The 11,862-nt window shown below is 34.0% G+C and overlaps 1 protein-coding gene across 1 annotated transcript in view; it reads left to right on the forward strand.

The window, feature by feature from the left end:
* The first annotated feature begins 3,699 nt into the window (after window positions 1-3,699).
* The window catches only part of Tecrl (trans-2,3-enoyl-CoA reductase like), a 64,000-nt gene continuing 55,837 nt past the window's right edge, over window positions 3,700-11,862 (forward strand). The window contains exon 1 of the mRNA XM_005359430.3: window positions 3,700-3,927. Coding sequence (XP_005359487.1) covers window positions 3,700-3,927 — 228 coding nt within the window. The remainder of the gene's footprint in view (window positions 3,928-11,862) is intronic.

The raw sequence follows: 11,862 nt of genomic DNA on the forward strand, positions 1-11,862 counted from the left end.
TGAAAATGTTCAACATCCTTAGCCATCAGAGAAATGCAAATCAAAACAACTCTGAGATTCCATCTTACACCTGTCAGAATGTCCAAAATCAAAAGCACTGATGACCGCTTATACTGGAGAGAATGTCGGGTAAAGGGAACACTCCTCCATTGCTGGTGGGAGTGAAAACTTGTACAGCTGCTTTGGAAATTAGTTCGGTGATTTCTTAGAAAATTAGGAAACAATCTGCAACAAGACACAGCAATAACACTTTTAGGTATATAACCAAAGGATGCTCAATCATACCACAAAGACATGTGCTTAACTATGTTCATAGCAGCATTATTCATAATAGCCATAATCTGGAAACAACCTATATGCCTCTCAACCAAAGAATGGGTAAAGAGAATGTGATACCCTCACATAACAGAATACACATCAGAGGTAAAAAAAAATAATGATATCTTGAAAGTTTCGAGAAAATGGATGGATCTAGATAAAACCATATTGAATGAGTACCCACATCTCAAAGACAAATATAATATGTACTTACTGATAAGTGGCTCTTAGTCATAAAGCAAAGAGAAGTCGGCCTACAGTCCACAATCCAAGAGAACCTAGAAAACAAAGAGGACCTTAAGGGAGACATACACATACATGGAAATACATAGGAGGCAGTAAAAGACAATTTCTCCTGAGTAAATTGGGAGTGTGGGGGTCATGGGATATGGTTGGAGATTAGTGGGGAGCTCAATTAAAACAATAAAGATAATGAGAAAAAAATATATTCATGCAAAAGCCTGACTTTGAATGCCACCAACAGTTGAAGAGCACAAAACGGGGGCTGGTAGATCAGGAGAGAAAAGTGTGAAGCAAAAAAAAAAATGCCATAGTAAAAACTGAATATGTTGTATGCTAAAGTAATATCAATTTTAAAAATTTAGAGAAGATTTAAAATTGTATTGAAGCAAAATTCCATAAATTTTTCTTTACAGAGTTTTAACTAGAAAGCAGCTTTCCAAAGTAATGTCTGTGGACAATATGGTGACAAATAAAAGATGGAAGGAACTCAAAAGCTCAAGGTAAAAAATGTATAGGGGGATTGAAAGATATTTTTACATCACATGCTATTCTATATACTACTATTGTAATGTGCACAAGATAATGTTCATTTTTCCAATCGCAGATTTTGAAATACAGAGCCTGATCTTGAAAATAATCCATAAATATTTTAAATAATTTTCTATTAAAATTCCTTCTTCAATTTCAATAGACTAAGCATGTGTTGCCATAAGGCCAAGAGTCATGTACGAACTTCTACAGGCCAGAAGAGATGACTTAGCAGTTACAAGTAAATATTGTTCTTACAAGGACTAGACTTCTTTTCCATGTTCACAACACTTTTACGTCTGCCTTCTGAGGTGTCTGTTCTTCTGGTCTCTGAGTACTCTGCTCATATGCACAAACCCATTCTCACACAAATGGCTCAAAATACTTCTATATATTACTAATGATCTACACAGCTCAATAACTTTAAGAAGTGAACTAGTGAAGTGCTGGAGTGAGGCGCGCCATGGATCCACCACCAGAGACAGATGTGCTGAAACTTTGCTGGTAGATTAATGAAAATGGGTTAAATTCATATGCAAGAGATAACCAATAAGAAGTTAGAGCTAATAGGCCAAGCAGTGATTTAACTAATACAGTTTCTGTGTGGTTATTTCAGGGCTAAGCTTGCTGGGTGGCTGGGACAAACAAGCAGGCCCTTCACCAACATTGGAGAGATGGACAAGCTGGTAAGGGCACTCCCTGCTCTTGCATGGGACCTCCATTTGGTTCTAAGCATGCACAACAAGTGACATTCACTTGCCTCTCACTGTGGTTGCAGAAGACCCAAATCCTCTTTTGAAACCAGTGAGCACCTGCACTGAAGTATATGCAGTCAAACAGGCATAGATATATACACACAAATATAAAATTAGATTAATAAAAATATGAGCACAAATGAGTTTTTGTAAATAGGAAGAGAACTGATTTTCAATGTTGTTCTTAAAGTAGACAAGAAAAATAAGGCTAAAAAATGTTTCCTTTGAAAATTCATTTAACATTATTATAGCTGTGTCTCATTAGAATGAAGATTCTAGTTATCATTGACACTTTTTATCAGTTTTTAGAATAATTATAAATTTTATTAATTTGCTGGTGTCAGGTATGTAATGAGTCATGGTTAATTGAATTATCAATATTATAAATCAACTAAGAAAATTGAGGCATGTTACATTCAGAACTACTTCATTTATATAAAGTAAAATGATTAGCTGCAAAATTTATTTGTTTTTCATTTTCTTTTATGTTAAACTTAAGCAATTATCACAGATTAATACATTTGATTTTACAGTTTTCATAATTGAAGCTATGACTTTCCATATCATTTTTCTTTCTATACTTTTTTGTTATTACTGATATTATATTACTGGGATGGTTATGATACTATATTTTACATTTTGAAATCATTTTTGCACCAACTTTGAGAAGAGCATACTTTAGTTCTTCTAATCTTTAAATTATTGTGTGTGTGTATGTGTGTATGTGTGTGTGTATGTGTGTGTGTGTGTTTTAGGTGCTGTAATGAATATGGAGGACAGAGGGCAATTTGTAATCTTAGTTTCCTCTTCTTATCAAGTGGATTCTTGGATTCTTGCTCAGGTTGTTAATGTTAGGCTTGGCTATAGTTTCTTTTCCCAGAATCATCTGGCTGTCCCAAGTCTAAAATGAATCTTTTTACACTTACTATTTTTGCAGTTTCTTTCATTTTACTTCCTTTACAAACTAACAATTGTCACTGATAACTTGTATTAATAATAGTGTCTATTAATAATATTGTGTCTAGTTCATCATTTTACAACTACAATTTTGTGTGTTTGTTTTGGTTCAAACAATTCATATGTGTCACACGTATCATTCTCTCAAGTTGTCACATTTTGTACTAACACACATAAACACACATACATATACACACATATATACATAGATATGTATATAATTATTTACATATACACATGAATTATATATGTGTATATATAGAGAATTTTTTGCACGTTTGCAGACTACTATTCAAATGGATCCCTGTTTGTCTTTGATGTAGTCACGTGGTTAAAACACATGCTGTTCTGTTTCCCATTCTTGGCTACTGTCCGTAAGTCTGTCACGAAGTGAAACTCATTCTACAAGTATATTCATACATATGCAATGACCTTAGCTGTAGGCAGAATTAAAATTGTGTTATATAATACTTCGCAGTTTTATAATTCGTCCTATAAGGTGTCACTATGCCGAAGTATAATATATATGAATGCCAGCCAGTATGTAATAGGTTTGGAGATTACTGTACCCAGAATCGGGAGATAATGAAAACACTCTGTTCTTCTTTTGCTTTGGAATTTCAGATAAGAGTACTCATAAGTAGCAGAGATAAAAAGAGAAAGCAAGAAATAATTCAAATGCAAAAGGCAATGCCCTTCTCTGCAGCAGTCCTCAATAGTGTTATATATAGAAATCAGATCAGTCATTGTTTTCGAGCCTGCTAAATAAAACTAGACTGCTGGAATGGCATGCCACTTGACCTCTCGGGACTCCCGCAGCAGTATTTAACGGGTGCACAGGGAGCTCTCCTGCAAGTGGCTCCTGTTTACATGCCAGATTCCCCTGCTAGTTCACACAATGTTCAAAAGGCACAAGTCCCTGGAGCGCAAGAGGGAATTTTTATTCCAGGGACTTCCACAGTCCACAATGAAGAATAATACAAGAAATTTCCACTCTCTGTCACAACTTGTACTCTCAGCAGGCCCGCTAAAGACAACCCGAACACTCAAACTTTCTAAAACAACTCACTTTGAGATTGAAATACTGGATGCTCATTCAAGAAAACAGATATGTGTTGTGGATAAGGTAAGCTTTATTTATCTTTTTAAATGTTTCTTCTTAGGCACAAATTACTGACTGCTGATTTAGCCAACAGAACTTTAATAAATGCATTTCTAATTTTTAACATAGTTTTATGAGTGAACAAAAAGATGCTTTATTTACCATCACAGCAAGAAACATTGTCTACATTTTCATATGTGCTTCAAAATAATCATTTAATTAGTATCTTACTTCATTTCCTGCTCTGTTGTCCATAATCTAGGAGTAAACATTTAGAACAAAACACAAATTGCATAGATTTTTTTCTTCATGCTCTATAGCAATAAAATGTATAACATTTAACAGTGTCTGTAAAAACCAGGAAGTAAAGAGCACAAAAGTTAAAAAGTATTTATCATGTATCTAAAATGCAGGCATTTTGTTTTGAGTGGTTTGCTTTTCTAAAAGTTCCACCTTTTAAAAACACAGTCTTCAAATTCTTGAAGAGTATAGCTTAGTTAATGGGCCATCTCCCCACATCTGCATATACAGATGTTTCACAAAGAATGATGAATTCTGAATATCTTAGATTAGAAAATTATAGCGTGAACCCTGGAGACACAAGTACATTAATCACATACCAATATGTTTCTCATAATATGAAAAGACAATAACTTTAATTGATTGCAAGAGTGATGTTGTCCATAAAAATTATTTATTGTTTCATAGAAACATAAACATTTGTTGTTTGTCCAAACAAAGTATCCAACAAGTTGCTCCGTTTAACCATGTTGCAGGTGGGCTGCCAGATAAACACTGTTCACTGCTCTTTACTGTCTAAAACATTATATATTTTCAAACTTAGTACCTATAATATTATAGGCAACTTACTAGTTGAACAGCTTTATTTCCTTTTAGGTGAAAAATTCATGTTAAGTTGTTGCATTTTAATTCAGATCACAGGTAACACCGAGGAGACTCCAATGATCTATTTGCATATGATTGCATATCATATACATCCATATTTCTGTAAGTGATGACTATGTTTTATATAAAGGAAAATTTGATACATAGATTTCATATAATAAGTTTCTGTTTAATATAAGTGTCTTTTGTTTGCCTTGTGAAACAGTGTTTTCAGGAATGAGAAAACTGTAAACACTTTAAACCTTGCCAAAGACAGCTGACGTTCGCAATATTTTACTATCCAAATGTCTGAATGTGTTAAAAGTACAGAAGAGAGATAAAGCAAAGAACAAAGTGGAAGGGGAAAAGTTAAGAACTTATACCTTAAATAATAAGAAATCAAACACTTCGTAATTATTGTCTTCATACTTAATATTTTATGTGAGGAAATGACAATAAATTTCACTTGCATAAAATTAAATTGGAAAAAATTAAAAAAAATCTGAAAGCTACTATCTTAAGAATTTCACACTTCAACTCTAAAAATTCTTGATTTGCCTCTGTAGTGGTAAAATATTACAGAAATAGCTATATTTCATCCATTGTAGCCCTGTTATTTTATTCCTTTTTCTTTCTTATGCGAGATTCAACCTAGATCAGAGAATGTGCTATGTCAGCCACCTCCTACAAACTGACACATCCTTTCAAGCTATAAGATTTTGACATATTAAATTATTTCTGCTTTTACATTGAGGAGTTCCTTTTTGTTCTTTTGTCTTCTTTTGATATTTTTTATTTGATAATTTGTTGAATGCACCATATTGATGAAGGTGCATGAAAGAAAAGAGATATGAATGAATTTGCATTTTTATTATTTTTATTAATTTTTATCATAATAAAGACTACTTTTTCTGTTAGTTTTATGCATTATTGTCTTTCTCATAAAAATTCTGGGGTATGATGTGTTTTGTTTCTTCTATTACTTTCTTCAAGTGTTCATATTGTCAGTACTCCTCCCCTCTTATTTGATCCAAATTATTTCACTGGCTCTTTGTCTTCCTCACTTCTCAGAACTGGAACTCACTGAATTGCCAGTGCACAGTGACAAAGACTGCTGAACCCCAGTCCTCACTATCATACTGTCACGTTGGATTTGCAGCATATTCTGTTATTAATCAATTAGATATCATCTCAAGACCTTTGTCTTGAATTACAAAATTATTTTATCCTATAATGTTTCTTTGACTACTTTTTATCTCTGCTAATTCATCATCTCATGCATTAGGTATTTATTATCAAACCTATCAGCCATCTATCATCATCATCTTCTCCATCATTTTCTATCTGCATCTTTTATAGCCATACTTAATTTAGTATATCTAAAGCAGATAGTATATGGGACTTCTTAGAATGTGCCTTAAATCTAATATGAACTAAATTATTTTAATTGTCTCATGATTTGGAGAGAAAAAGTTTATGCAAATAAACTCTAAGGAAAAAAAGCTAGCAAATTTAATTTTATTAAGATTAATAATTTGATACTACTTTTGATATCTTTAGTTTACAATTAGCATTTTCAAATACCACAAGTGGACTCTATGTTGATCTTCTGCTAATTAGCTTCCATAGAGATCTCCAAGTTTGTAAATGGAAACTGCCCTCCAAATAAATCTCCCGACACTTGTGGGAGTTGTGACTCATCTCCTAATCTCATGCTCCACACACAATCAATCTTCTTGACAATACCTTCAAAGTATACCCCTGCGCTGACAAATCCCTGCCACTTCGACTGCCAGCATGCTTACATCTTCACCCTGCATCGTCATTATCACCTGCAGTGGATTCCCTACATGGAAACCAGAGCTAGCTGTTAAATCCTGTCAGATAATACACTCCACCTGGCAACTGGGCCATGCCTTCCTTTCTGTTTTTATCTCTCACATTTTCCCACAGACTCTTTCTGACTGTTGAACCTTCAATCTGTGCCAACATGCTTTTTATTTATTTTTTCATCTTCTACAAATGTTGCTGTATAACATTTTAGGTTTTTTTGTTGTTGTTGTTTTATTTGGTTTGACTGTAGTATCTTGGATTCACAAAGCCAGAGGTTTTATTGTTTATTTCACTTCAACATCTTCTGCATTTTAGAACAATGCTTGGCAAAGTTTTAATCAATCAATATGCATTTAGTAAATGACACCTATTCAAAATGAGAGACTGGATATTGCTATCTTTTTCTGATGTGATAACTTGAAATTAAAGTGGTATAATAAAAGAATAATCATTTCCTATTTTCTAAATCAAGCTGTAAGTAAAGTATATGTAAATCTATTCCCATACAAAGACATTGCTTCAAATCATTCTATTAAATGAAGTATGCCTCCTTATTTTCCCAAAGATGGTTAGCTATAATTTACCTTTAAATTAATGTATAATTAATCAGTAGACTATTTTATTCTGATGGCAAAGCCTATCTTGATTTGAATGAATCACCCAAGTACTTTTATTTAACTAACATATTTTCATGAATGACTAAAATAATAGAAGTAATTAATAACGATAAAAAGATGCAATTTCAAATACATTAAGTATCATTTCTAAGAAATTATTGGGACATCAAAATCTAAGAGCCTACATGAAAATATATTTGGAGTAAATAGTGAATTATGAACATTTAGCTCCTGTCATTGTCTCTTGTATTTAAACATATCACGAGCTTATCTGCTGCTAAGTCACATATTCAAGAGCAGAGCCAGGATAAAGCACACTGAAAGTGATCAGTCTTCCCGTATCCTCCCATTCTCTTTTATGTGATCTTTATTCAAAGGAACATGAGGTCCCTTTATTTTATTCTTTTGTTTACTCTTTGCCCCCAACAGAATCTTTCAAAAAAATTTTATAGAAATTAAGGGCTAACACACCACAGACACATCACCACCGTGGGTCACAAATGAGTTACTGTTCAACAGTGGACATAATTATAGAATTAGATCGCCTTAATTTAGTCAGGCAGTGGTGGTACATGCCTTTAATCAGCATTTGGGAGGCAGATGCAGGAAATCTGTGCGTTCAAGGACAACCTGGGCTACTAGAGCTAGTTCCAGGACAAGGGCTACATAGAGAAACAAGGGCTACATAGATGTCTCAAAACATCACCACCAAAAACAAAACAACCAACAACAACAACAAAAAAAAACTGTGCCTTTAAATAATATCCAGAAATTCTGAAAATTCTTAGCTATGGATAGCAACACTTTAAATACTTCTTGTAAATTATAACCAGCATGCTAGTTTCTTACGTTATTCTGCTCTAGCATGGCTATAACATTTTTCTTACGCTGATTTTGCCTTTTCTTTCTCTTTGAAATTTCACATTTCAAACTAAAAGACTGCTGCTTCTTTTCATCCACCTTTTATCAGCATCCCCAACATTCTACCTGTTTCTTCCAAGCTTAGTCCTTTCTGTTTTATTGTAAACTCTATTTTCTGTCAGAAACCAGATTTGGCAAAAATACCACTTACCTTGGTAGTCCTAGTGCTTTATTATTGAGTATAGTCAGCTTTGCTTTATCTGCAAAAATCTCCAAAATTTGTTAATCTTTACAACTATTTAATTTCTACTTTAAATTCAGTCTTAAACCTATTGACCAACCAACATCTTTCTTTCTCCTTCAATCCATTCCCCAAATGGACTGCCTCCATTAGTTTAATTATTATATATCAACTATTGTGTGAATTAAAAAAAAAAAAACAAACTTTACCAACACAGATGCACATGAGCTAAGTAGATGCTGATATTTATGCTAAACACATTAAAACTCTTTGGGTTGTCAAGCTGCATGTAGCTATGTGAAATTTATGTGCTCAGATGCCCTAATTTTATAGTATTAGAAGCACAGAAATGACTGAATTTTGAAATTGTATATTATGCTTGAACTTGTATAATAAAATCACAAAAAAATCCTTGTAGTTACAAATTTTCCACAATTATGAATCTTTACCTTTTTAAAAAATTTTAATTCATTTTATATATCAAGTATAGCCCCCCTCTCTCCCTTCCTTACTCTCTTCCCTCCTCCGCCAGTCCACCCTCATCCACTCATCAGAAAGGGTAAGGCCTCTGCATGTAGGTGACTGTTGTATAGCTTGATCAGACTCCCAAAAGTGAGACCAGGATCTATCCTTGGTGCATGAGTTTGTTTTTTGAACCAATTCCCCATGGTGGGATGCCTTGCTCAGTCTTGATATGGGGGGGATGGATTTGGTCCTGCCTCAACTGAAAGTGCCAGGCGTTGTTGACTCCCCATCAAGGCCATTGACAGTGACCCTTGGCTTCACTGGTAACTTTGTAAGAATTAAACATTTTCTAGTTAGATTATTATGTGAAGGTATATTCACTAAGTTTGTTGAATTGCCTATTTTCACGTACCCTCAGAATTCTTTTTGCAGTTCCATAATCCTAAAGGCTGCTATTTCCTTTTTGTGTTTCCATTCCTTTCCTTTTTCTTTTCTTCTTACCTCCTTATATACACTTTCTTCAACATGTGTGTGTCCCTCTATTTTAATGGGTTCTACATTGTGTATTTTATCACCCATGGATTAAGAAATTAAAACAAGAGATTCTGTACAGTACATCTATTGTATATCTGCAGTATCTTTATTCTTCTCGTTATTCTCTAAAAGCTAAAGCATACTAATGGTTTACATATCATTTGCCATGCATTAGGTATTTAAAGCAACTGAATGATGGATCAAAGGAAACGAGAGGAAGTGCCTGAGATCGTTGTGAACATCATATCCATTTGATATAAATCCTGGACATCAATGCATAGTAATATGTGAGGAAATTCCTGAATTTTAGGAAGACTGCGTACATGTCTTCCAGTAGTGAGCCACTCTCCCAGACCTAAGCTTGAAAAATCACACCAAACCAAATATTTCATACTCTTCAAATATTTTTATTTTTATAAATGTTCATTCTGTACAGTTTGACACAAGTAAACATAACACAAGCTTTTTTTTTTTTTTTTTTGGTTTTTCGAGACAGGGTTTCTCTGTGGTTTTGGAGCCTGTCCTGGAACTAGCTCTTGTAGACCAGGCTGGTCAAGCTTTTTTTTTTTTTTTTTTAAAGAAGTATGGAAAAGAAACTGGGTTAGTTCAGGTAGAAATTTTTTGTTTTTCTTTTGGACTGGGTGGAGCTGAGGATAAAGCCCAGGACCTTTTGCTTGTTAGGCAAGTTCTCTACCATTTTTTTTTTTCCAGAGGGAATTTAGGATAGCTATAGAAATCTCTTCCACTCAATGTGAGCAAAGGGAGGATTATCGCGCTGGTATCTCTGACAGTAATGGCAGTTTCCCAAATCAACAGTTATCTCCTCTAAGGGCACTAACTTGTTGTTCCTTCAGACTTGGAAAGAAGCTGTAATGCCTGAGAACCACTGGAGAGGAGTTTAGACAGGAAAGCCAGCGACGTGTTGTTACCCACTTCAGTTCCCCACTTGCAAACTTCTCCGGCTCCAAGCACTAGGATATCAGGTTTTATTGGTGGATTTTCAAACTGAAGGTCATTAAATAATCCCTGTTGATCTTCTGGGATTTAAAGAAGTAACCCGAACCCACCCATCTTTTGTAGCATGTTGTCTATGAATATCACATGCTCTCTTTTCGAGGGATTTATTTGCAAAGGTCTGGGCATCTGGTATTATTTCTTTTGAGCAAAGGAATGCCATACTTCTCTTTCTTTTCACTTTAATAAACCAAGAATTAACTGACCTTCTGTCTTGTGGCCATTTATTTTTTCATACTGTGTGCTTTTATAGCTTATAAAATAAATACTTAAAATTTCTGTTTCAAGGCTTATAACACTCCTATCACTAATTATGTGATTTTATAACTTATACTCTAACAGTAATTTCTTCTAGCAAAGCATTTGATAAATTGCTATTTTAATGAGTTCCTTGTTTGTCTATATGGGTCTGTGTATTGCTGAGCACAGATTTATTACCTCCTTGTCAGTTATATATCACCAAATGTAAGCTAGTTATAATCTGAACTTAATTTAATCAGAGTTTAAAACCAAGTCAATACAAAGGTGATGCTAATTCTACTCTGAAGATGGGAAAACTGCAAAAATCAAAAATAATTTAATTTGTATTACATTGTCCTATTCTGGTTTTTATTGTTTTCAGTTTTAAGCTATACTTCTAGTGAAATTTTCACATAATCTATTGGTACTCTTATGGTACTGTTTATAATAATATTTATTCAGATGAATGAAGTTTGAAACTTTTAGAATACATATTTTAAAGAAATTGACATACATATTAATCCTCAACTTTATAATGGAATGACATATTTGGTATCAGTTGATGGATTACTACAATATATAACTATTTTAGGATGTGAGAACATATACTTAAATATGTACATACACACATGAATATGTATATATGTGAACAGCTCATTTTCACATACATTGAGTTTATAAAAAATACGTTTAATGAAGTATAAATATCTTGCACCTTCTGTTATGATTTCCACCACCCAAAGTTGCCAGTGTTCTGGCCGAATGCTTAGCCACCCCAAGCACTGGCACTTCTGAGTTTCATGGCCACACATGAACCATCAAGTATTCAGGAAACTTACACAGCCACCCAGAGTCCTCAAGCTGTTCATTATGTACATGTGGCTTGGTCAAATGATCTATACATTGGCACAACAACGTAAGCCCTTGTTTGCATGAGCTAGATGGCCTTTAAAAGCTAGACATGCCTTTCTCCGTGCTTTCTTCCTCCACCATGTTTCAGATAGACCTGAGCACCCACCCTGTTACCACTCTCTTCTCTGTTATACTATAAATTCTTTTCCTTCCTTCCTTCCTTCTTTCCTTCCTTCCTTCCTTTCTTTCTTTTTTTTTCTGTTGTTTTTTTCAGACAGGGTTTCCCTGTATAACTTTGGTGCCTATTCTAAAACTAGCTCTTGTAGTCCATGCTGGCCCTGAACTCACAGAGATCCAAAGATCCGTCTGCTCTGCCTCCCTAGTGCTGTGCTGATAAACTCTTTTTTTTTATTTTTT

The sequence above is a fragment of the Microtus ochrogaster genome, linkage group LG1 (assembly GCF_000317375.1).
Source record: "Microtus ochrogaster isolate Prairie Vole_2 linkage group LG1, MicOch1.0, whole genome shotgun sequence".
Taxonomy (NCBI): domain Eukaryota; kingdom Metazoa; phylum Chordata; class Mammalia; order Rodentia; family Cricetidae; genus Microtus; species Microtus ochrogaster.